At 43.6% G+C, this 27,034-nt stretch overlaps 1 protein-coding gene across 1 annotated transcript in view; it reads left to right on the plus strand.

Annotated features, from left to right (window-relative positions):
- Positions 1–27,034, plus strand: part of SLCO4A1 (solute carrier organic anion transporter family member 4A1) — a 77,957-nt gene that overhangs the window by 17,226 nt on the left and 33,697 nt on the right. The window contains exons 3-5 of the mRNA XM_058178519.1: positions 20,967–21,976; positions 22,263–22,353; positions 25,845–25,966. Coding sequence (XP_058034502.1) covers positions 21,163–21,976; positions 22,263–22,353; positions 25,845–25,966 — 1,027 coding nt within the window. The 5' untranslated portion in view covers positions 20,967–21,162. The remainder of the gene's footprint in view (positions 1–20,966; positions 21,977–22,262; positions 22,354–25,844; positions 25,967–27,034) is intronic.

A 27,034-nucleotide genomic window follows, 5' to 3' on the forward strand; every position in this document is an offset into this window, starting at 1 on the left:
GTTGAATAAGATCCTAAATTCAACACCCGTGGGAAGATCTCAAACCTGCCCTCTATGCAAGGAGACCTACGAATAGTCCTCAGTTGGAAGATTCTGCACAGATGATGAGGGGATTCCAGAATCAAGAATAGAAATATAAGTGTTGATTTTGCCTTTCCTGTTTTTGTGAAGCACCATTTAGAGCAGGGGTCTCCAACCTTGGTCACTTTAAGACTTGTGGACTTCAACTCCCAGAGTTCCTCAGCCAGTTTTGCTGGCTGATGAACTCTGGGAATTGAAGTCCACAAAGTCTTAAAGTGGCCAAGGTTGGAGACCCCTGATTTAGAGCATGGAAATACTGAGAAAGGAAGAAAAGCCAACACTTTATTTGCCTTCTAACATGTTTCCCCAAAAACAAGACCGGGTCTTATATTAATTTTTGCTCCAAAAGATGCATTAGGGCTTATTTTGTGGTGAGGTCTTATTTTGGGGGAAATATGGTACTAAATTCACCCGTCTGGCTGACAATCTTTTTTATTATTATTATTATTATTATTATTACGATTTTCCTTTTGGTGCATATTCAACAAACTGTGACATTATTGCATATTTCGGATCTTCCTTCCATATAGTTTCTATATACATTATACGCTGACAATCTTAACTGGGGCTTATTTTGGGGGTAGGGCTTATATTACGAGCATCCTGAAAAATCATGCTAAGACTTATTTTCCGGTTGGGTCTTATTTTCGGAGAAACAGGGAATGTTCTTCACTCTATTTTTTTTTTCCCAACAAAAATCACTTTTCTCTTTTCTTAATTCCAAAAGATTATCATAAGTCATGTAATGTGGCTGGGGGGGAAAAAATCCAAGTTCAATTACAGAGTTCAAAAAATGACTTTGAGCCAGCTGGTATCTCTTAAGGTCAGTCTAAGGATAAAGATGATCTTGGTGTCAGTAGCAGAACATAAAAAGGTCACAGTTCCTGCATCACACAACTCTTAGATTTAAAAAAAAAATCAAACCACAGTGGCTTTCTTACTATAGAGTGTTATAACCACGAAAGTACACTCCCTCAAGCACAAAAGTAGGCCAATTCAAACAGCACAGCTGAATCATAAGTAACTCAACTCCCCTTTCGCCTAAACTACCATGTTGTGGGAACCTGGTTAATCAACACCAAGAGATTTCAGAGGAAAACAGGTGTAAAAGAGGAAGAAAGAAATAAAAACTGCCCTACAAGGTCTCGATTCTGTGGTATTCTGGATTTAAAAGTGGCAACCAAAAAGGAGAAGGATATGACCTGGCCTCCATCTGCCTTCTCCCACCCCACCCCACCAAATCTGGCATGGAGTTAATATGGGTATTTACAGAATCTTTTCATCGCCTCTTTCATGATGAACTGCAACCGCTGATGGCAAATTTGATGACTAATTGCAAACATTTGCAGAATTTCCAGAAACTTTCCACTATCGCCAACGTTGCAGATGTGAAGCTCAGATAGAACAAGTCCTCAAGAACACACGAGAGGCAGCAGACATGCCCCAGTTTTAAGATAAATCTGCTGCATTCTCGTATTGACCCACGAATAACTGACAGCATCTCAAAAAAAAAAAAAAGGTAGAACACAGGAAGTGGGGATTGGCAGCTCCTTTGCCTGAGCAGCCACATTATTATTATTTTTTGAGTTGCTTAAAGAAGTCTCTACCGCAGGTGAAATGCTACCAGTTCGGACCGGTTTGGCTGAATCTGTAGCGATGGTGGCAGGTGATTCGGAGAACTGGTAACGATATCAGCACGAGGTTCCATCTACCCAGCCAGTCGTTGTTACTTATTTATTTATTTTATTTATTTATTTATTTATTCGATTTTTATACCGCCCTTCTCCCGAAGGACTCAGGGCGGTGTACAGCCAAGGTAAAACAAACAGTGCAATATACAATTAAAATACGAATTAAAAAACTTATTACATAATTGGCCTAAAACTTTGGAACATATAAAACTAAAACCCATTAAAAATTAATAATAAAAATTTAAAACCAATAAAATTTAAGCCAGCCCCGCGTGAATAAATAAATGTGTTTTCAATTCGTGGCGGAAGGTCCGAAGGTCAAGTATTTGGCGTAAACCCGGGGGAAGTTCGTTCCAGAGGGTAGGAGCCCCCACAGAGAAGGATCTTCCCCTGGGGGCTGCCAGCCGACATTGCTTGGCGGACGGCACCCTGAGAAGTCCCTCTCTGTGTGAGCGTACGGGTCGGTGGGAGGCATGAGGTAACAGCAGGCGGTCCCGTAAGTACCCAGGCCCTAAGCCAAGGTTTTAACCAGGAAGTAACCTTTTTTTTTTACTCTGCACAGGTGCAGAAGGGTTTGCGCATGCGCAGTGGGTCCGCGCGCACATGTGATGCGTTCACTTCCGAACCAGTAGGGAAGATAAGTAGATTTCACCCCTGGTCTCTACCTTGAAGCCATGATATATAGTTGTAGAGTTATATGTATGATATATGTATACGTATGATATACAGTTATATGTATGATATACAGTTGCATGTATGATATACAGTTGTACGTCTAGTTTGATGAAGAGGAGGACTAGGGGAGACATGATAGCAGTGTTCCAATATCTCAGGGGTTGCCACAAAGAAGAGGAAGTCAAACTATTCTCCAAAGCACCTGAGGGTAGAACAAGAAGCAATGGGTGGAAACTGGTCAAAGAAAGAAGCAACTTAGAACTAAGGAGAAATTTCCTGACATAACAATTAATAAGTGGAACAACTTGCCTGCAGAAGTTGTGAATGCTCCAACACTGGAAAAATTTAAGAAAATGTTGGATAACTATCTGTCTGAGATGGTGTAGGGTTTCCTGCCTGGGCAGGGGGTTGGACTAGAAGGCCTCCAAGGTCCCTTCCAACTCCGTTGTTATTATTATTATTATTATTATTTCTCTTTTGGTACATTGTTCCCCAACCATAGTAGGGAGTGACTTCAACTCCCAGAATTCCCCAGACAACATGTGTGGACTTCTTGCCTTGAAGCCGTTGTGCTAACAGCATTTTGCTGGACTACTTGCAGCCAGAGGCTGCTGGATGTTTGTGTGTGTGTGTGTGTGTGTGTGTGTGTGTGTGTGTGAGAGAGAGAGAGAGAGAGAGAGAGAGCGTTTTGCTACGGGACTTGCCATAAACATAGGAGCGTTTGGCAGAAAGTTGGAGCAGTAAAGGGGTGTTTGAACTGTCAGCTGACTGGGTTGCCTCCCTGCCTTGCCCAGGATCATCACAAACATGTAGAGGAAACATCAATTGAGAACGCTTCAGCCAGATCCACAGAATGTTCTCAGTTTCATGGCCTCCAAAGCTCTTTTGAAAGATTAGCGATTTCCCAGGAAACTTATTCCCCGGCCTGCCCTTGGGGACGGCTGCCTCTGCCAACTTGGAGAGCTGATTTGTTAATGGCCCGTCTCTCTCTCCTGGCAGGAAATAATCCGCAACTGGTGCCAAGACATTTGGGCCATCATTGGTAACACGATCTTCCTTTTTTTCCCTGCCCTTTATCGTAGAAAGAAATGGCACTTCCATTTGATCATGTTTTCTTTTTTGTTGTTGTTGTTCTTGGACCAGAGAATTATTTCCAAGCATAAAAGCTCCCTTTCTTTTCCAGAGGCTTCTTGGAGCTGTTGCCTCTTGTTTCCTAAACATTTTCTTGGCTTAGACTTCTCTCAAATTGTCCTGGACTTGGTGATCTTTCATATTAGTTCTTGGAATGCTGTCATACAATTGGTGAGGATATTGTTTCACCCAGTGGTGGGATTCAAATAATTTAAGCCAGCCCCGCGTGAATAAATAAATGTGTTTTCAATTCGCGGCGGAAGGTCCGAAGGTCAAGTATTTGGCGTAAACCCGGGGGAAGTTCATTCCAGAGGGTAGGAGCCCCCACAGAGAAGGATCTTCCCCTGGGGGCTGCCAGCCGACATTGCTTGGCGGACGGCACCCTGAGAAGTCCCTCTCTGTGTGAGCGTACGGGTCGGTGGGAGGCATGAGGTAACAGCAGGCGGTCCCGTAAGTACCCAGGCTCTAAGCCAAGGTTTTAACCAGGAAGTAACCTTTTTTTTTTACTCTGCACAGGTGCAGAAGGGTTTGCGCATGCGCAGTGGGTCCGCGCGCACATGTGATGCGTGCACTTCTGAACCAGTAGGGAAGATAAGTAGATTTCACCCCTGGTCTCTACCTTGAAGCCATGATATACAGTTGTAGAGTTATATGTATGATATATGTATACGTATGATATACAGTTATATGTATGATATACAGTTGCATGTATGATATACAGTTGTACGTCTAGTTTGATGAAGAGGAGGACTAGGGGAGACATGATAGCAGTGTTCCAATACCTCAGGGGTTGCCACAAAGAAGAGGAAATCAAACTATTCTCCAAAGCACCTGAGGGTAGAACAAGAAACAATGGGTGGAAACTAATCAAGGAGAGAAGCAACTTAGAACTAAGGAGAAATTTCCTGACATAACAATTAATAAGTGGAACAACTTGCCTGCAGAAGTTGTGAATGCTCCAACACTGGAAAAATTTAAGAAAATGTTGGATAACTATCTGTCTGAGATGGTGTAGGGTTTCCTGCCTGGGCAGGGGGTTGGACTAGAAGGCCTCCAAGGTCCCTTCCAACTCCGTTGTTATTATTATTATTATTATTATTATTTCTCCTTTGGTACATTGTTCCCCAACCATAGTAGGGAGTGACTTCAACTCCCAGAATTCCCCAGACAACATGTGTGGACTTCTTGCCTTGAAGCCATTGTGCTAACAGCATTTTGCTGGACTACTTGCAGCCAGAGGCTGCTGGATGTTTGTGTGTGTGTGTGTGTGTGTGTGTGTGTGTGTGTGTGTGTGTGTGAGAGAGAGAGAGAGAGAGAGAGAGAGAGAGAGAGAGAGAGAGCGTTTTGCTATGGGACTTGCCATAAACATAGGAGCGTTTGGCAGAAAGTTGGAACAGTAAAGGGGTGTTTGAACTGTCAGCTGACTGGGTTGCCTCCCTGCCTTGCCCAGGATCATCACAAACATGTAGAGGAAACATCAATTGAGAACGCTTCAGCCAGATCCGCAGAATGTTCTCAGTTTCATGGCCTCCAAAGCTCTTTTGAAAGATTAGCGATTTCCCAGGAAACTTATTCCCCGGCCTGCCCTTGGGGACGGCTGCCCCTGCCAACTTGGAGAGCTGATTTGTTAATGGCCCGTCTCTCTCCTGGCAGGAAATAATCCGCAACTGGTGCCAAGACATTTGGGCCATCATTGGTAACACGATCTTCCTTTTTTTTTCCTGCCCTTTATCGTAGAAAGAAATGGCACTTCCATTTGATCATGTTTTCTTTTTTTTTGTTGTTCTTGGACCAGGGAATTATTTCCGAACTCAAAAGCTCCCTTTCTTTTCCAGAGGCTTCTTGGAGCTGTTGCCTCTTGTTTCCTAAACATTTTCTTGGCTTAGACTTCTCTCAAATCGTCCTGGACTTGGTGTCTTTCATATTAGTTCTTGGAATGCTGTCATACAATTGGTGAGGATATTGTTTCACCCAGTGGTGGGATTCAAATAATTTAACAACCGGTTCTCTGCCCGAATGACCAGTTGGGTAGGCGTGGCTCGGTGGTCATGTGACCCTGTGGGCGTGGTCAACTCAACGTCACTCACATCGATGGGCGCTTCACCATTAGCTGTTACAATGTAATAAGGGTTAACCAGAGAGGCAGTTTCTGTAAGCAGGGCAATACAGATTAGACTAGAAACACCACCAGAATGTTTCCTTCCTGCCTTCCTTACAGGATTAGCCCTGTAAAGTGGGAAAAAACAAAATAAGATTTAATCCAACAACCGTTTTGCTGAACTGCTTCGAAAGTTAACAACTAGTTCTCCTGAATAGGTGCAAACTGGCTGAATCCCACCACTGGTTTCACCCCATTGTGTGTTGACTGGTTTTGATTTTCCAGTGTCCAAGGCAGGAGCCCTGTTCACACAAAATTACAGTCCTGTAGTTAAAGGATATAATGATTTACCAAATTTATCTAATAGTCCAAGTTTGCACAACACACCGAACTATAAACTTATAGCTTGATGCCAACTTACTTTCCTGATCATCTCCTTCCATCAAAATTTATTCATCCGATACATACAGTGCATTAGAATTTCATTTTAATATGTGCCATTGTGTATGCAGGAAAACGTCAACAAAGATTATTCAATTCAAACATGGTGGGGGAAAATTGCTTATGATTCCCCATTTTTTAAGATTAGGGGCCTGAGGCAAAGAAGATATGAAATAATCCGTTTTCTGGATCTACCCTATGCATTCAAACATCAAATAACCAAATGGATTCTGTTCGCACAACATGTAAAGCCATGTATGCAAAAGAAAACAGCAACAATTTATAATGAACCTAAGTTATCACTAACCAAGGTCAAGACGTTGTGCAGATGTTTCACTTCACAAATGTTGTGCAAAATGTTTCCCATTTTTGTCCTTAACAAGATATCCTTTCTTTCTGTTTCTCTTTTTGTGGGAAATTTTAGCATGACTTGAGGGAGAAAATGTATGAGTGAGTTGAACATCAGATATTGTACTTGAAAGACAACCAGTTAATTCCAAAAACAAAATGAAATGGAGGGGAGAATGAATGAATGAATGAATGGGGAGGGAGGAAGGAAGGAAGGAAGGAAGGAAGGAAGGAAGGAAGGAAGGAAGGAAGGAGAGAGAGAGAGAAAGAAAGAAAGAAAGAAAGAGAGAAAGAAAGAAAGAAAGAAAGAAAGAAAGAAAGAAAGAAAGAAAGAAAGAGAGAAAGAAAGAAAGAAAGAAAAGAGAAAAAGAAAGAAAGGGGAAAGGGGAGAAGGAAGGAAAGAAAAAGGAAGGAAGGAGAAAAAGAAAGAGACAGAGACGGAGAAAGACAGAAAATAACAAAGAAAGAAAAACGCAGGGGGGGGGGAGGAAGGAAGGAAGGAAGGAAGGAAGGAAGGAAGGAAGGAAGGAAGGAAGGAAGGAAGGAAGGAAGGAAGGAGAAAAAAGAGAAGGAGACAGAGAAAGACAGAAAGAAACAAAGAAACAAAGAAAAAAGAGGGAGGGAGGAAAGAAGGAAGAGAAAAAAGAAAAAGAAAGAAAGGGGGAGAAGGAAGGGAAGAAAGAAGAAAGGAAGGAGAAAAAAAAGAAAGAAAGAAAAAGAAAGAAAGAAAGAAGAGGGAAGGAAGGAGGGAGGGAGGGAGGAAAGAAGGAAGAGAAAAAAGAAAAAGAAAGAAAGGGAGAGGGGGAGAAGGAAGGGAAGAAAGAAGGAAGGAAGGAGAAAAAGAAGAAAGAAAGAAAAAGAAAGAAAGAAAGAAAGAAGAGGGAAGGAGGGAGGGAGGGAGGGAGGGAGGGAGGGAAAGAAGGAAGGAAGGAAGAAAGGAAGGAAATAAATATCACAAGTTAAACACATTTAGTGACTTTAAGATTACAAACATCCATCCCAGATTTTCTTACCCACAAACAAATCTACAAAGCATCAATTCAGTCCAGATGCCACTAAAAGCCCATTAAGCATTTCTGTGTACAATATTATTTATTCAAGGGTGAGACTATCGCTGCTGACACTTCAACCTTCGATTTACTTTGTGTTCTCGGCAGGATTGCCCCGAAGAGCGATTCAAATAACTCCAGAGCTTTATCTGTGACTTCCAAATGTGTAAAAAGCTTTCTCGAAGCAAAGTGAAGGAGAAGAGCGGGGGGGGGGGGATATCACCCAAGTGATTTTTTATTTTTTTTTGCTCCCACGAAATGTGGCGCCCTCCGTTGTCAACCTGCTTTGCTTTTTCCTTAAAGCCATAATTGACTTGTTGCCTTGGTGGATGCAGATGTAAAACTCCATTTAGAGCCTGAATTGATTCCTGTGGGATCAAGCCAGAAATGGATTTTGAGTCCTTTGCTATTATAGTACTGGCTGGCAAAATGCTTTGGTGAAGCATGGATAGGAAAACATCTGAAGTCCAGCATCTCATTTGAGGTTCTGCTTATCTAAGACATCAACAATAGATTATGATTGGGTATGAGAACTCTTATATCGGTTTCACTTATGCTTTTAGTGGCTCCTGAAATCCTTTAATCTCTTTTTAGGCATGCTTTTATCCTTCCTTCCTTCCTTCCTTCCTTCCTTCCTTCCTTCCTTCCTTCTTTCCTTCCTTCCCCCCTCTCTCTCTCTCTCTCTCTCTCTCTCTCTCTCTCTCTCTCTGTCTCTTTCTTTTAATTTGAGGATAGGTGGCTTAGACTGGTACAATGGCGGTATTATTTTAAATAAATTGCTTTATGGTTGTTAGAAAGACTTCTTGTGGTCCACCAGCAGCCTGTGGAGCTGGCAACAGAGACGGACAGCAATGAGGCTGAGGAAGAATGTGGGCCAGTCCTGGAGGCTGGGGAAGGCCTGGATGAGGGCTCTGCGTCAGAGGCAGAAGTGGGGCGAGGGCCATCGGGGAGTCATGTGCAGACTCCAGCCTCCAGAGGCTGACAGTAGTGAGGCAGAGGAACAGGAGGAGCCTGTTCCTAATGCACGCATGAGAAGAGCTGCCAGAAGGCAAGAGCAGCTCAAGCAGAGAGGACGACTCAGGAGTAAGGCCAAGAGATGACTGGCCCCTCCCATAAGGCTTAAAAGATCAGCAATGGCATTTGGGCTCTTTGCTGGAAAACAACGTTGATAGCTTTCTCTTCTTGCATTTATTTTGTATCGGTGTCTTCTGAACTTTTTGCCAAGAAAGGCCTTTGGCAGTTTGCCTAATTGGACCAAGGTTTGCGGTAGGACTGAGGAATTTGTGTTGGAAGGAATTTGCTTTAATTTAGTTGAACTACACTGAGAATGAAGTAATTCTCAGCTGTTCGAATAAAGTTTGTTTGTTTTACACTGACTGAGTTTCCTACTATCTACTGGAGCCTGGGTCACAACAAGACCTTAACACCGTTCTTAACAAGAAGCAAGCTACAAATCCTGTTCTTATTGCAGTTAAGGGGTACGGCCATTAATGGAGGATAATGCAGGTAGTCCTCGATTTAAAACAGTTTGTTGAGTGATCGTTCAAAGTTACAAAGGCACTGAAAAAAAGCTTTTCATATTCTGGTTTCCCCATTGACTTTGCTTGTCAGAAGGTCTCAAAAGGGGATCCTGTGACCCCAGGACAGGGCGACGGTCATAAATGTGAGTCAGTGGTCAAGCTCTGAATGTAAATCACGTGACCAACCAAGGATGCTGCATCAGTTGTAAGTCTGAAAAATGGTCATAAGTCACTTTTGTCAATGCCGTTGTAACTTTGAAGGATCACTAAGCAAACTGTTGTAAGTTGAGGACTACCTGTAATAGCCTGATTTGTTCATCACTGCAAGTTGTCCTCATCTTACAATTCATTTAGTGACCATTCGGAATTACAATAGCCCTAAAAAAGGTGTCTTATGGTGGTTTTTCACACTTATGACCATTGCAGCATCCACATGGTCATGTGATCAAAATTCAGACACTTGGCAACTGGCATGTACTTCTGACGGTTGCATTTTTCCAGGGTCATGTGATCGCCTTTTGTGAACTTCTGACAGGCGACACCAATGAGGAAGCCAGATTCACATAACAACCGTGTTACTAACTTAAGAACTGTAGTGATCCACTTAACAACTGTGTTAAGAAAGGTCACAAAATGGGAAAAAACTCACTTAACAAATGTTTCACTTAGCACAGAAATTTTGGTCTCAATTGTGGTCGTAACTTGAGGACTACCTGTACTTAAAATAACCACTTAGTACAAGGGTCTCCAACCTGTGGGCCACAGCTCACTACCGGGCCGTGGGAAATTGCTGCCGGGCCGTGTGATTGGCTGGCCGGTGTGCTTGCCTCCACGTGTGCGCACAGCCCTGCTCACACGAGCCTTGTCGCGGGAGCTCCCGGCCCCACTCGTGTGAGTGCCACCGTGAATATCGCAAGTGAGCTTGCCCCCTCCCAAATCATCCCCTCTTTCCTCCCCCCTTCCCCTCTTTTGGGCCATCAACCCAAAAATGTTAGAGAACCCTGGCTTAGTACATCTAGAGCAGGGGTGGCAAACCGTGCCCAGAGTGGACATGGACAGCTCAACGTCGCTTGTGTTGGGAGTGCCTGTGGTGGCCAGTGAAAATGGGCTCCTTTGCCAGTGAAAATGGGCTCCTGAGTTTCGTTTTTGGCTATTACAGCTTTCTGCAACCCTCTGCCAGCAAAAACAGAGCTTGGGAAACAGAGCTTGTTGTGGTCCGCCAACAACCTACGGAACTGGCAACGGAGTCGGACGGACAGCTTTGCCGGAAAACAACATTGTAGCTACGTCTTCTGCTTCGTATCTGTCTTTGTTTTTGTGGCTTCTGGACGTTTGCCAGGAAGGGCCTTTGACAGTTTGCCTAATTGGACCGAGGTTTGCGAGAGAACTGAGGAATTTGTGTTGGGAGGCATTTGTTTTACCTTGAGTTGAACGATGCTGGGAATGAAGTAATTCCCAGCTGTTCGAATAAAGTTTGTTTTTCCACAGACTAAGTTTATTACTACCTGCTTAGGCCTGGGTCACAACAGAACTGCCCCCGGCCCTCGCGAGCTTGTTTTTGCTGGCAGAGGCACTGCGGGCTGGTCCTTTGCTGTTTCCAGGGCAGCCCCGCCGGCCATATCTAAGCACCCCGCGGGCCGGATCCGGCCCCTGGGCCTTGAGTTTGATACCCCTGTTCTAAATCCTACAGTCTTTGTGTTTTGATGTTTATTGGAGACCCATTTTTTCATTTTCCAATATGAGAGTTTCAGAGCAGCTTTTTAAATAATCCCCAGCATATACTGTAAGTAAACCTCAATTTACGACTGGTCATTTGGCGACTGTTCGAAAGTTATGACAGACTCCCTCAAAAGATACTTAGGGCCCGATTCCAGTGGCTTCGGGGAAGGTGGGCCTCATGATCCAGAGGTGGGTTTCAGCAAGTTCTGACCAGTTCTGGAGAACTGGTAGCAGAAATTTTTTTTTTTTTTATTATTGAAAGAGTTTTAAAAAAACAAAAACATTTTTCCCCCTTTTTTCCCCCTCCCTCCCAAAAAAAACAAAAAAAAAACAAAACACCCCCCTCCCTCCCCCACCCCCCGGCTTCCCGGGTCAATCACAAGGTAAAGTCCAATCCAAATAACCACATCCAAAGCTTTTCGTCTCCCAACCCCCTCCCCATTACATAAAATAACTTTCTAATTATTCAAGGGCAATCTGATATTTCTTAATCTGATATCTGTTTTGTAGATAATCAATCCATTTTTTCCATTCAATTAAATATCTTTCCTGCGTATTGTCTTTTAAAAACGCTGAGATTTTAGCCATCTCAGCCAAATTAATAACTTTCAATATCCATTCTTCTATTGTAGGTACCTCTTCTTTCTTCCAATATTGTCCAATCAACAGTCTTGCTGCTGTTATTAAGTTCAAAATCAATTTAGTCTCAATCCCTGTACAATCCATTATAATTCCCAAAAGGAAAAATTGTGGCAGGAACTTTATCTTCTTCTGGTAGCAGAAAATTTGAGTAGCTCGGAGAACCGGTAGGAAAAATTCTGACTGGCCACGCCCCTATCTATTCTCTGCCTCCCGAAGTCCCAGCTGATTGGGAGGAAATGGGGATTTTGCAGTATCCTTCCTCTGCCACACCCACCAAGCCACATCCACCAAGCAATGCCACATCCACCAAGCCACACCTACAGAACTGGTAGTAAAAATTCTGACTGGCCCCACCCCCATCTATTCTCTGCCTCCCGAAGTCCCAGCTGATTGGGAGGAAATGGGGATTTTGCAGTAACCTTCCCCTGGATTGGGGAGGGAATGGAGATTTTACAGTATCCTTCTCCTGCCACACCCACCAAGTCACACCTACTAAGCCATGCCATGCCCACCAAGCCACACCCACAGAACCGGTAGTAAAAAAATTTGAAACCCACCACTGCCGTGATCATGTGACTACATTTCACCCTGTGGTGACGTGACTGTAGTTCAGTCACTCAGCAATCAGCTAACATTTATGCCTGTTTCCTGTGTTCCATGATCACATGACTGTGATTTACAGTAGTTTGACCGAAAAATGGCATTTACTTCCAGTTTTCATCAAAGAGGCCCCCTAGTGAACCATAACTTTGCTATAGTTTTTAACAAACACAGATTTCCTTAACAACCACGGTGATTTGCTTAACGACTGCTGCAAAAATGGTCATAAAATCAGGTTGGTCAAGTAATGGCCCGATTGACAACTTTCATGACTTACAACCATAATGGGGAGGCTCCATTATAGTTGTAAATCAATCTGTATATACTATCTCTTGTGGGGTCCTTGGTGCTCTCTGAGCGTGTTCATTTTTTTGCCGATGTTTCATTACCTAAACAAGATAATATTATCAGTTCTACCTAATTGTTCTCTTTCTCCTCCTCCTCCTCCTCCTCTTCGTCTTCTTCCTCCTCCACCCGTTCCTCCTTTGCTTCCTTCTCCTTCTCTTCCTCCTCCTCCTCCTCCTCCTTCTTTCTCCTCCTCCTCCTTCTCCTCCTCCTCCATCTCCTCTTCTTCCTCCTTCTCTCCTCCTTCTTCTTCTCCTTCTTCCTCCTGCTTCTTCTCCTTCTTCCTCCTCCCTCCTCCTCCTCCTCCTCCTCCTCCTCCTCCTCCTCCTCCTCCTCCTCCTCCTCCTCCTCCTCCTCCTCTTCTTCTTCTTCTTCTTCTTCTTCTTCTTCTCTTCTTCTTCTTCTTCTTCTTCTTCTTCTTCTTCTTCTTCTTCTTCTTCTTCTTCTTCCTGTTCCTCCTTTGCTTCCATCTCCTCCTCCTCCGCCTCCTCTTCTTCATCTTCCTCCTCCTCCTCTTTCTTCCTCCTCCTCCTGTTCCTCCTCCTCCCCCTCCGCTCCACAAACACCTTTCTCTTCTAGCCCTGATGGTGTTACCTAGTTTGGGTAATGAAACATCTGCAAGAAAACCACCAAGCTCAGACAGCACCAAGAACCCCCTCATGTCAACCCTGAGCTACAGATATTCTCCCTTATTAATATCTCATTTGTTGGAACTGAATAAGGTCATGGCAATTTATGCAACTGAATTAACAGAGGGGGATTTTGATGTGCCACTTTATCCGACATGAGTATTATCTCCCACTTCTGAAGGAAGAAAAACCCTGGCACTGAGATCGCAAATGGTTCTGCTTTTCTTGTCTCCGTTTCAACTTCTCTTTCACGCTGGCTCATCGTTACCAGTTTTAATAAGATTTCTCTCAATGGTCTCCTTGTCCTGAAAATGTTATCCTCTGAACAGTGGAACGATTGAGCATATTACCATAAGCTGAAAGATAAAAGTATACATTGGATTCACCCAATTTAAACTCTCTTAACTATTCCTTGAGATGTTGTCATCTTCCTTTTGACATCCTACTTCACGGAGCATAATGAGGACTTAAGAGAAGTAGGTAGGAAGTCTCCGCGGTGGCAGATTAAACCTGGTTGGATGTTACGGCAGTAATCAATTTTTTGGAGTGATTTCACATCTGACAAAATGATTTACTATTGATTTACGATTAATCAATCAATTAAACAGAATAGAGCTGGAAGGGACCTTGGAGGCCTTCTAGTCCAGCCACTCCTTAAGCAAGAAGAAGAGGAGAAGGAGGAAGAGGAACAGGAGGAGGAGAAGAAGGAAGAAGGAGGAGGAGGAAGAAGAAGGAGAAGAAGAAGGAGGGGAGAAGGAGGAAGAAGAGGAGGTGGAGGAGGAGGAGGAGGAGGAGGAGAAAGAAGGAGGAGGAGGAAGAGAAGTAGGTAGGAAATCTCTGCGGTGGCAGATTAAACCTGGTTGGATGTTATGGCAGTAATCAATTTTTTTGGAGTGATTTCACATCTGACAAAATGATTTACTATTGATTTACGATCAATCAATCAATTAAACAGAATAGAGCTGGAAGGGACCTTGGAGGCCTTCTAGTCCAGCCACTCCTTAAGCAAGTGACCAATTTTAGACAAATGGCTGTCCGGTCTCTTCTTAAAACCTCCAGTGATGAAACACCCACAACTTTTGAAAGCTAGCTGTTTCATGGCTTAATTTTTTTTTTAATTTCATTTTGTCACAACAGTATATACAATCATCAACATAAACAATAACCCATCATGAGAGAGAAAAAAGTATATATAAGTAAAAGTATGCAACAACTATGTTAATCTGATATAATGAAGGGAACAATAGGACAGGAACGGTAGGCACTTTTGTGCTCTTATGCACGCCCCTTATAGTCCTTTTAGGAATGGGGTGAGGTCAATAGTAGACAGTTTTTGGTTGAAGATTTTGGGGTTTTGAGTAGAGACTATAGAGTCAGGTAGTGAGTTCCAAGCGTTAACAACTCTGTTACAGAAGTCATATTTTCTGCAATCAAGTTTGAAGCGGTTGACATTAAGTTTGAATCTATTGTTTGCTCTTGTATTGTTGCGACTGAAGCTGAAGTAATCTTTTATAGGAAGGATATTACAATAGATGATTCTGTGTGTTAAACACAGATCATGTCGGAGTCGGCGGAGTTCTAAGTTTTCTAATCCCAGGATTTCTAGCCTGGTGGTATAAGGTATTTTGTTGTTTTCGGAGGAGCGAAGAACTCTTCTAGTAAAATATTTCTGGACGCGTTTGATAGTATTAATGTCAGAGATGTGGTATGGGTTCCAGACGGATGAGCTGTATTCAAGAATAGGTCTGGCAAATGTTTTGTATGCTCTGGTTAGTAGTGTAGAGTTTTTGGAAAAGAAGCTACGTAAAATTAGGTTTACAACTCTTAGAGCTTTTTCTGCTATGTAGTTGCAGTGGGCTTTGGCATTTAGGTCATTTGATATGAAAACTCCAAGTTCTTTGACAGGGAGGGGGTCGTCGGTAAGGTAATGTCCATCAAGCTTGTACTTGATGTTAGGGTTCTTTTTACCAATATGTAAGACTGAGCATTTGCTGGTTGATATTTGAAGTTGTCCTCATTGTTAGGAAGTTTCTCTTTAATTCCAGGTTGCTTCTCTCCTTGATTAGTTTCCCTCCATTGTTTCTTGTCCTGCCCTTCTGGTGCTTTTATAAAATAAGTTGACCCCCTCCTCTTTGTGGCAGCCCCTCAAATACTGGAATACTGCTATCATGTCCCCCCTAGTCCTTCTTTTCTCTAGAGCAGGGGTCTCCAATCTTGGCAACTTTAAGCCTGGAGGACCTCAACTCCCAGAATGCCCCAGCCAGCTTTGCAGGGGTTCAGGAGAACCTTCTGTGCAGTTCGGAGAACCCCCTAATCCCACTCCTGGCTGGTCCCTCCCACTGCACCCTGCGCCTCCCCTCCCAGGAGTCCCCATGTGGCCCAGCATCCGAATTTTGACCATGTGACTATAGGGTTGGTGGTGCAACGGCTATAAGTGTCGAAAAAATGGCCATGTCCCTTTTTAAGACTTTTTGGACTTAACTCCCAGAGTCCCTCAGCCAGCAAAGCTGGCTGAGGAACTCTGGGAGTTGAAGTCCAAAAGTCTTAAAGGGACCAAGTTTGGACACCCCTGGACTATAGGGTTGGTGGTGCAACGGCTATAAGTGTCGAAAAAATGGCCATGTCCCTTTTTTTCAGCGTTGTAACTTTGAATGATCACTAAATGAACCATTGTAAGTCAAGTACTACGTGCGCTTGTAGAATCAGAATGTTCTCTCAAAACAAAGATGATTAGGGGACTGGAGGCTAAAACATATGAATAACAGTTACAGGAATTGGGTATGTCAAGTTTAATGAAAAGAAGGACTAGGGGAGACATGATAGCAGTGTTCCAATATCTCAGGGGTTGCCACAAAGAAGAGGGAGTCAAGCTCTTCTCCAAAGCACCTGAAGGCAGGACAAGAAGCAATGGATGGAAACTAATCAAGGAGAGAAGCAACCTAGAACTAAGGAGAAATTTCCTGACAGTTAGAACAATTAATCAGTGGAACAGCTTGCCTCCAGAAGTTGTGAATGCTCCAACACTGGAAGTTTTTAAGAAGATGTTGGATAACTATTTGTCTGAACTGGTGTAGGGTTTCCTGCCTAAGCAGGGGGTTGGACTAGAAGACCTCCAAGGTCCCTTCCAACTCTCTTTATTCTATATTCTATTCTAATGTTTTCACTTCTCTAAATCTGAAAAAGGATCCGTTATTTATAGCCCTTTATTTCCAGCAATGCACTAAGTGGTGAAATGCAGCCGTTCAATTTCCTCTTTTGCCAAGTTTCCATTTTTCCCTCTTACGAGGAAAGTGAAATGCCTCGAGTGAGAACATCCTTGGCTTCAGAATTTTTCCCATAGGAGTTGTCCTGCTTCAGAGGAGAATTAATGCAACCCTCTCTACAGTCAATCCTCAGAATGAATAAACTTGTAGGGCAGTGCTACTTCTTATCATTAGTGGCTTCTAATTGGATTATATGTTACTGTTCTGACCCAGCCCTCCGAACACGACAAATCCTCTGAAGTGAACTCAAAGATTCCTTTAATTAGGAGTGCTGGCAGCCTGAGCAAAAAGTTTCTGTCTCACCCCAGGCTAACAAGTCTGTCTGGCCAGAAGATGAATAGTTGTCTGCCACATCTATTCATCTCCGCCCCCTGCCTTTTATCCCCAGAGCTAGGGTGGGGCTTTGTTAGCAGCAGTGGCTCTTCCTTCCCAAGGACTGGCCCCTAGATTTCCACTGCTCTCCTCTCCTCTGCATTCTGGGCATCGGTGCGTCAGGCACTGGACCCAGCTGTTCCTCCTCTTCCTCATCAGCCACCTCCAGACCTGGGGGCTGTTGACTCTCCATCTGAGGACTGACGGAAGGCCCAGGCTCTCTCTCTCTCTCTCTCTGCCAGCTCCATTCCCTCTTCCCCCACAGAGCTCTCAGGTTGCCTGACCCTGACTCCCATGCCTCCTCCTCCTCTTTCCATTGGACAGCCAACAGGCCACAACAGTTACTCGGATATTTGGATTATCATCTTGGAACACTGCTGTCATGTCTCCCCTGGTTCTCCTCTGGTTCTCAACCAGAGGTGGGTTTCAGCAGGTTCTGACCAGTTCTGGAGAACTGGTAGCAGAAATTTTGAGTAGTTCGGAGAACTGTTAATAAAAATTCTGACTGGACCCGCCCCCATCTATTCTCTGCCTCCCAAGTCCCTGGGAGGAAATGGGGATTTTGCAATATCCTTCCCCTGGAGTGGGGAGGGAATGGAGATTTTACAGTATCCTTCCCCAGTCACGCCCAGCAAGCCACACCCACAGAACCGGTAGTAAAAAAATTTGAAACCTACCACTGGTCTCAACATCTTTTTTATAGTGTGGGGACCAAAACTGAATGCAGTATTCTAAGTGTGGTCTTACTAAGGCTTTATAGGGGAATCTCTGATGCTGCACAGATTGTGAAGTTTCATCAGGGTTGTCCTCTCAATATCCTAATGGACCAAGGCAAAGATCATTAGTTCCTTACAGCAGATCAATTATTACTGGGTAGCCCTGTTCAAACAAAATCCTTCACTAGGTCATGAACTGGGTTAGTATGTCAGTGGACTTAATTTTAGCTTCAAAGTCCCTAGAGCTCTTTGGTGCTGATTAAGCCTGCATCTTTCTCCAAAGGTTGAAAGACTTTCCAAAGTAGATTTAGAATAATTGGGCCTCTCTAAAATACTCCATAACTGTTTATTTTCTACTTTTTTTAAATTTATTATTTTATTTGCATTTATATCCCGCCCTTCTCCGAAGACTCAGGGCGGCTTACACTATGTTAGCAATAGTCTTCATCCTATTTGTATATTTATATACAAAGTCAACTTATTGCCCCCCCAACAATCTGGGTCCTCATTTTACCTACCTTATAAAGGATGGAAGGCTGAGTCAACCTTGGGCCTGGTGGGACTTGAACCTGCAGTAATTGCAAGCAGCTGCTGTTAATAACAGACTGTCTTACCAGTCTGAGCCACAGAGGCCCCTGGTCCTGAGTTTCACTCCTGGTCTTGACTTTGGTGACACGATAGCAGTCTTCCAATATTTGAGGGGCTGTCACAGAGAAGAGAGGGTTGACCTATTCCTCAAAACATCAGAGGGCAGGAGAAGAAATAATGGGTGGGAGATTATCAAAGAGAGATCCCAACCTAGAATTGAGGTGAAATTTCCTGACGTGAATAAAATAACAAAGCTGGAAGGGACCTTGGAGGTCGTCTAGTCCAACCCCGTGCTTAGGCAGGAAACCCTACTATTTCAGACAAATGGGTATCCAATCTCTTCTTAAAAACTTCCAGTGTTGGAGCATTCAGAACTTCTGGAGGCAAATTGTTCCACTGATTAATTGTTCTCACTGTCAGGAAATTTCTCCTTAGTTCTAAGTTGCTTCTCTCCTTGATTAGTTTTTGTCCGTTGCTTCTTGTTCTACCCTCAGGTGCTTTGGAGAATAGCTTGACTCCCTCTTCTTTGTGGCAGCCTCTGAGATATTGGAACACAGCTATCATGTCTCCCCTAGTCCTTCTTTTTATTAAACTTTACATACCGAGTTCCTGCAACCGTTCTTCATATGTTTTAGCCTCCAATCCCCTAATCATCTTTGTTGCTCTTCTCTGCACTCTTTCTAGAGTCTCAACATCTATTTTACATGGTGGTGACCAAAACTGGATGCAATGTTCCGAGTGTGGCCTTACCAAGGCATTATAAAGTGATATTAATACCACTGTTGAGAACAATTAATCAATGAAACGACTTGCCTCCGGAAGTTGTGGTACTCCATCACTGGAGGTTTTCAAGAAGAAATTGGACAGCCATTTGTATAGAATGGTATAGACTCTCCTGCTTGAGCAGGGGGCTGGATTAGAAGACCTCCAAGGTCCCTTCCAACTCTATTATTTTGTATTCTATTCTGTTTGCGTTCTGCAACCCAACAAGAAAGACACAGACTTCAGAAGATAATTAGAACTGCAGAAAAAATAATTGCTACCAACCTGCCTTCCATTGAGGACCTGTATACTGCACGAATCAAGAAGAGGGCCGTGAAAATATTTACAGATCCCTCACATCCAGGACATAAACTGTTTCAACTCCTACCCTCAAAACGACGCTATAGAGCACTGCACACCAGAACAACTAGACACAAGAACAGTTGTTTCCCGAAGGCCATCACTCTGCTAAACAAATAATTCCCTCAACACTGTCAAACTATTTACTAAATCTGCACTACTATTAATCTTCTCATCGTTCCCATCACCAATCTCTTTCCACTTATGACTGTATGACTGTAACTTTGTTGCTGGCAATCCTTATGATTTATATTGATATATTGACCATCATTTGTGTTGCAAATGTTGTACCTTGATGAACGTATCTTTTCTTTTATGAACACTGAGGGCATATGCACCAAGACAAATTCCTTGTGTGTCCAATCATATTTGGCCAATAAAAAATTCTATTCTATTCTATTCTATTCTGATTCTTTTTCACCCTCTCGGAGTACAAAACCAGCAGCTAGGAGTTGGCAACTTCTCAACCTCCTTTACAGAGGTTGGAAGACCCCAGAAAATGGCTGCTGTCCAAATGACTAAGTGGTCTTGATGCAGCACTGCTGACATGAGGGAATTGGCCATGACAGCTCATGACCAAAACTGTCAATCAAAAAAGCCACAAAGATATTATTTTGACTCATCCTGTAGACCGCGTTTTGGGTGATGGAAATGGATACGATTACTTGTTTTCTCATGTCATCGAAAAAGGGCTCAGACAGAGTCAGGATCCAGAGTAGGCCATGTGTTCAAGCAGAACTGGGCCACCTGTGAACTGGCTTGAACATGTTATGATTTTTGTATAATAAACAGGAATGCTACTTAGAACATAGAGTCATAAAATAAGTTTCTTAATCGTATTTTAAATTGTACATTGTATTACCTGTTTTATTTTGCCTGTACACCGCCCTGAGTCCTTCGGGAGAAGGGCGGTATAAAAATCAAATAAATAAATAAATATAAATAAATAAAAAATAAAAATAGGGCTAGAAGGCACCTTGGAGGTCTTCTGGTCCAACCTCCTGTTCAGGGTGAAAGACTGTATACCAGTGGTGAAATGTAAAATTTGTTAGTACCGGTTCTGTGGGCGTGGCTTGGTGGAATAATGTGACCCAGCGGGCGTCGCTAACCTTTTTAATTTTTTTTGCTTTTAAAAGCATTTTTTTCTACAACCTCTTCGGCCAAAGAGGTTGTAAAAAAATGCTTTTAAAAGGCTCTGATGATCCCAGCTGAGTTTCCTGATCGGCAGATGCTTTTGTTTTCTTTTAAAAGCATTTTTTTGGTCTTTAAAACAAAAAAAAAAAGCCTCTGACGATCAGGCAACTCAGCTGGGATGGCCAGAACCTTTTAAAAGCAATTTTTCTACAACCTCTTCGGCTAAAGAGGTTGTAGAAAAAATGCTTTTAAAAGGCTCTGACGATCCCAGCTGAGCCACGCAATCATCAGAGGCTTTTTTTTTTTACTTTTAAAAGCATTTTTTCGGCTGAAGAAAAAATGCTTTTAAAAGTAAAAAAAAAAAACCTTTGATGATCACGCAACTCAGCTGGGCATGGCGGGGGGAGGGATTTTTGCTACCGGTTCTCCGAACCACCTAATGCCATCACTACCGGATCGGGCAATCTGGTCCGAACCGGGAGCATTTCACCCCTGCTATATACCATCCCAGTCAAATGGTTGCCCAGTCTATTCTTGAAAGCCTCCAGTGATGGAGCACTCACAACTTCTGGAGCTAAGCTATTCCACTGATTAATTGTTCCCACCATCAGGAAAATTTTCCTCAGTTCTAGGTTGGATCTCTCCCTGACAAGCTTCTACCTGTTTACTCCTTGTCCTGCTTTCTGGTGCTTTGGAGAATTAAGTCAATCCCCTCTTCTGTGTGATGGTCCCTCAAGAACTGGAAGACTGTTATTCTAAGATATTCTGCTGATTTCTCTTACGTTCTGTTTCTTTTTTTCAGAATGAAGTGTTTCAAAATCTCTCCTTGGCCCACCTTTTCATTTATCTGTTTTCTACAAAATCCCTTCTTCTGAAGACCCAGATTTTAGCCTTCAACCACAAGGATCCAAGCCAACTTGAGGGAGGACGAGAGAGAGAGAGAGAGAGAGAGAGGGAGAGAGAGATCTGAGAACATCAACTGGGCCTGTTTGATAGAAATGTCTCACAAGATGGTGGGAGAAAATGGCTTCCACTGCACCCACAAACTTATTTTCTCCAACACACCCAATTCCGTGGAGAACAGCCCTCCTTTTGACAGCCCCAGTCCCCAGGAACCCTGCCCCACTCCTTTGAGCAATGGGACATTCTACTCCAACACAAACAGTCCTTCAGATTCCTGCATGAAGCCTCTCTGTGAGGCGACGTCCCCCAAAGAAAACGGGTTCAACGGCGGCATTAAATACGTCTCCACCGATCGGGAGGTCCTGGTGTGCGGTTGGGGAGGCTTCACCCCAAGTTGTTTACAGTTTTTCAACACCCCCAAAGGGGTTCTCTTCTTTTTGTGCGTGGCTTCCTTCTTGCAAGGCATGACCGTCAACGGCTTTGTTAACACCGTCATTACATCCATCGAGCGGCGCTTCGACCTCCAGAGCTACCAAAGCGGATTGATTGCCAGTTCCTACGACATCGCGGCCTGCGTGTGTTTGACGTTCGTCAGTTACTTTGGGGGCAACGGACATAAACCGCGGTGGCTGGGCTGGGGAGTTTTGATCATGGGGATTGGCTCCCTCATTTTTGCCCTGCCTCACTTCACCACCAGCCAATACGAAGCCCATTTTTCGGAGGAGATTGGCACGTGCTCCTCCAATCAGAGCACATGGTGTTCAGAAAGTGTCTCCACCCTTTCTAATTATCAGTTTGTCTTCATGCTCGGTCAGTTTCTACACGGGATTGGAGCAACGCCACTCTACACCCTTGGGGTGACCTACCTGGATGAAAATGTCAAGTCCAACTATTCTCCTGTGTATATTGGTAAGTCCTGCGGTCTACATAATGAGGGAATAGGTAGGGAATGCCATCCATGATGGCTGGGGAATTCTGGGAGTTGAAGTCCACAAATCTTAAAGCTGCCAAGTTTGGAGGCCTCTGGATTAGAGGACCAGTTGAATTCTTTTCAACTTAATGACTGAATGAAACGTGGAGAAGGTTATAGGCTCCAGCGGTGGCCTTCTTTGCCCCAATTTGAGTCTGAGCAAACACCAAAATCTTCCATGTTGAACTTTGCCCATTATCATAGTTGTGTCTTTTCTCTTTTCAGCTGTTTTCTACACCGCTGCCATATTGGGCCCAGCAGCTGGCTACTTGGTTGGAGGCATCTTTCTCAATATTTACACTGAAATTGGGAGACAGTAAGTTCCTGGCCCCCTTTCTCTTTCCTTCCATCAGCCCTTCTGAAATTCCCAGGGAACCTTCTGCCCCTGTCTCAACATATTTCTGTTGTGACCCAGGCCCAAGTAGATAGTAGGAAACTCAGTCTGTGAAGAAAAAAAAAACTTTATTCAAACAGCTGAGAATTACTTCATTCCCGGCGTCGTTCAACTCAAATTAAAACAAATTGCCCCCAACACAAATTCCTCAGTCCTATCACAAACCTTGGTCCAATTAGGCAAACTGCCAAAGGCCTTTCTTGGCAAAAGTTCAGAAGTCACAAAAATAAATGCAAGATGTAGACGAAGCAGAAGGTGAAGCTACCAACGTTGTTTTCTGGCAAATCCCAAATGCTGTTGCTGGTCTGTTTTAAGCCTTATGGGAGGGGCCAATCATCTCTTGGCCCTACTCCCGAGTTGTCCTTTTTGCTTGAGCTGCTCTTGCCTTCTGGCAGCTCTTCTCATGCGTGCATTAGGAACAGGCTCCTCCTGTTCCTCTGCCTCACTACTGTCAGTCTCTGGAGGCTCTGGAGTCCGCACCTCACTCCCCGATAGCCCTGGCCCCACCTCAGCCTCATCACTGTCCGACTCCATTGCCAGCTCCGCAAGCTGCTGGCGGACCGCAACATATTTCCATCAGATAGAACCAAAGTCGGTATCAACAGAGATGTAGCTTCAATAAATGCCAGCGTTTTCAGACAGGTGTTTCAAGTAAGACATTTGTGTAAATCTGGATGTCCAGACATTATGCAAGTTCAAGCATCTTCTAGGCCAGTGATGGTGAACCTTTTTGGCACTGAGTGCCGAAAAAGGAGCACTTTGCGTGCATTTGCGCTTGTCAGGGCCGTGACCAGGAAGAGGAGCTGCCCAGGGGGCATGCACATGCCAGATAAGGTACTTCTGGTTTCCAGTGCATGCATGCGCACCAGCCAACAAGTCTTCCGGTTACTACCATGCAGGCACACATGCCTATCAGCTGGTCGGCGCGCATGCTCACGCCAGAAAATGGAAGACCAGTTTTTCTGGTTTCCGGCACTGCCACATGCACAAAGGCCAGCTGATTGTCATGCGCCAGAAACCCGGAAGAGGAACGGGCGATGCCGCGCATGCCAGGCGACATGGTTCCACGTGCCACTTCGGGCACGTATGCCATAGGTTCACCATCATGGTTCTAGGCAGTGTTTCTCAACACTAACATTTGAAGATGAGTGGACTTCAACTCCCAGAATTCCCTAACCAGCAGTGTTGGCTAGGAAATTCTGGGAGTTGAAGTCCACTCATCTGGAATTCAGTTGTCAAGGTAAACACCAATCTAGCGACGGCAGTTGGTGACAATTCACTCCTCCCCAACTTAGAGCACCTTTGAGATCCTAAAATTCCACACTCAATTCTTAGTTAAAATATAATGGGGGGGGAAGGATGTGGTGGCTCAGTGGCTAAGATGCTGAGCTTGTCGATTGAAAGGTCGGCAGTTCAGCGGTTCGAATCCCTAGCGCCACATAATGGGCTGAGCTCCCGTTACTTGTCCCAGCTTCTGCCAACCTAGCAGTTTCGAAGGCACGTAAAAATGCAAGTAGAAAAAATAGGGACCACCTTTGGTGGGAAGGTAACAGCGTTCCGTGCACCTTTGGCATTGAGTCATGCCGGCCACATGACCACAGAGACGTCTTTGGACAGTGCTGGCTCTTTGGCTTTGAAACGGAGATGAGCACTGCCCCCTAGAGTCAGGAATGACTAGCACATATGTGCAAGGGGAACCTATACCTTTACCTTTAATGGGGTGAAACCCGTAATTCTCCAGGCCTCATTCTTTTATTTATTTATTTTGAAGCATGTCCATTTCTGGCTTGGTCCCTGCATATTACTGTTGCCATGAGAAATTTGTAGCCTTGTTATTAACTTTTCATCACCAGGTGGATAGTTCGTGTTAAAAGGAAAAGAGCACCGTTCAAACTATAGTGGTAACTATGGTAATAACTCCTGGGCAATGTATCCGTAGCTCTGGACAGAGAATTCAACCCCCGCCAAAGCCAATTAACAGTTTAATTTAGAATACAATAAAGGTATCCTATGGTGATGTGAGTCAACAGAATATTACAAGAGAGCTCAACCACTCCATTCAGTTCTTCAGCCGAGTCACCGGTTACAACTCTGTTGGCATTTACACAGTGTTATCCAAGAATGACATTCATTCATTCATTCATGACACTAGTCCTCGACTTACGACTACAGTTCAGACCGGAATTTCTGTTGCTAAGCGAGGCAGCTGGGAAATGAGTCACGCCCAATTTCATTGTCCTTTTTTTTTTTCCCCTGCATTCGTTAAATGAATCACTACAGATGTTAAGGGCTGTTAAATGAATCTGTTTCGCACTGACTTTGCTTGTCAGAGGCTGGCTAGGAAAATCACAAATGGCAATTACCTGACCCCAGGATACCTCAGCTGTCATAAATACATGCCAGTTGCCAAGCCCCCCAATTTTGATCATATGACCCTGGGAGCAGTGCAATGATCATAAAGTCCAAGGACTAGTTATAAGTCACTTTTTTTTAGTGTGGGTGTCACTAAACAAATGGTCGTAATTTCAGGATTACCTGTAAGTTTAAAGTTCTCCAACTAGCCTTAGGAGCTTTCCTTCTTCCTCATCTTTCACTTTCTTTTTGTACTTTGTCACTCTCACTTCCCTACAGAATATCCCTTTGAGTTGTTTATCCGATATCATTTAAAGATCTCATCTCTTTCTCCCACTCGATGAGTAGCTTAAGATCCAGCAAGAAGATTTTTACAATGATTGGTCCCAGATGTCCATTTGAGTGGCATGATAGCATAGTGGTGAAGACGCTCACCTCCCACTCGGAAGGTTGAGAGTTCAATCCTAGGTAGCGGCAGATATTTCTCTCTTTGGGCACAAAGAAAAAATATCTGCTGTGAACTCCACATAGGCATCGGGAAGGGCATCCAGCCAGTAAATGCTCAGCTCCATCCAGTCACCCTGACTCTATGCCAAATTAGATGTCCATTTGGAAACTTTACACAGCTAGTTCTCTTTTCTGCTTATCCTTGGAACTGTGGTTATCATTAACATGATTGTTATTTCTGTCTCAGTTTGTCAAATGCAGTCCCAACAAACCAGAAAGTCTCAGACTGGGTGGGAAAAACTACTCTGAGACTCGCTTGTGTGCAGGTGTGTGTGCACACTTTATTGTTGTTGTTGTCATTATCCTTTAGCCCTGCCTAAATCAAAGTACAATGACTCTGATTTATTTTTTCTGGTGGTGTCCGGTTTGTAACCCTTACAAAAGTATGTCCTTCTTAAAAAAATTCTCCCAAGCAATTAAGGAAGTAATATATCTTTGAAGAAAGAAATGGCTACATTTCACGCTTGTGTGAATTAGCTTTGTCTCAAAGCCAGAGAGACCGATTTGATTAGACTTCTGAAAGTTTATGGCTTTTTTCCTGGTTTTATTCCCAGAATTGATCTTACACCGGATAATTCCCTGTGGGTCGGAGCATGGTGGATTGGATTCTTAGGCGCTGGCGCCGGTTCCCTCTTGATTTCGGTACCCATTTTGGGGTACCCTCATCGTCTCCCAGGTACGTGAACTGAATCCCAACCAAATCCTTTGAGCGTCTTTTCAGGATTTTGGAAACCTGCCAAAGTAGCCATTTCTCCTCCGTTGACTTCCCATCAAGGGTACAAGGCGCTATAATAGTTTTCCTTTATTTAAAATTGCAGTGTTTTGAATCTTGACCCATTGTAGTATTCAATGCAGATTTTAATGCAATACTGTTTATGTAATTGAGTTAAACCTTATGGACATTCTGTTATTTAGAAAGGCTAGAGTATGATGGAGGAGGAGGAGGAGGAGGAGGAGGGGAAGGAGAAGGAGGAGAAGGAGAAGAAGGAGAAGGAGAAGGAGAAATAATTATATCAATCTTATTTTAAGGATGTTAATACAGATATTCCTCGACTTATGACCACAGTTAAGACTGGACCTTCCATCACCAAATAATGTGGTCACTAAGTTTAATTTCTCCTTGATTTCACATCCTTTTTCCATGCCTGTTAGAAGCCAGCTGGGAAGGTCACAAATGAAAATCATATGATCTAGGGATGTTGCAATCATTGTAAATACATGCTGGTTGCCAAGCTCTTGAATTCTGATCGTGTGTCCATGGGGACACTCAGACAGTTGTAATCCTGAGCATCAATCCTAAGACATTTTTTTCAACACCATCATAACCTTTGAACGATGGGTGGTCCATTTCTGGAGTTTTTAAGAAGAGATTGGAAGACGTTTGTCTGAAATGATAAAGGGTCTCCTGCTTGAGCAAGTGGTTGGACAAAAAGACCTCCCTTCCCTTCCCACTCCACTGCATTCTATTCTATCTTCTATTCTATTCTCCAAAGCATCTGAAGGCAGAACAAGAAACAATGGATGGAAACTAATCAAGGAGAGAAGCAACCTAGAATTAATACAGCTTAATTAATACTTAAATTAATTAATTAATACTTGAATACAGCTCGACTGTTTGGAACCCATACCACATTTCTGACATCAATACAACTGAACGTGTCCAGAAATATTTTACAAGAAGAGTTCTCCACTCCTCTGAATACAACAAAATACCTTATGCCACCAGCCTTGAAATCCTGGGTTT

The sequence above is a fragment of the Ahaetulla prasina genome, chromosome 3 (assembly GCF_028640845.1).
Source record: "Ahaetulla prasina isolate Xishuangbanna chromosome 3, ASM2864084v1, whole genome shotgun sequence".
NCBI classification, from domain to species: Eukaryota; Metazoa; Chordata; class Lepidosauria; order Squamata; family Colubridae; genus Ahaetulla; species Ahaetulla prasina.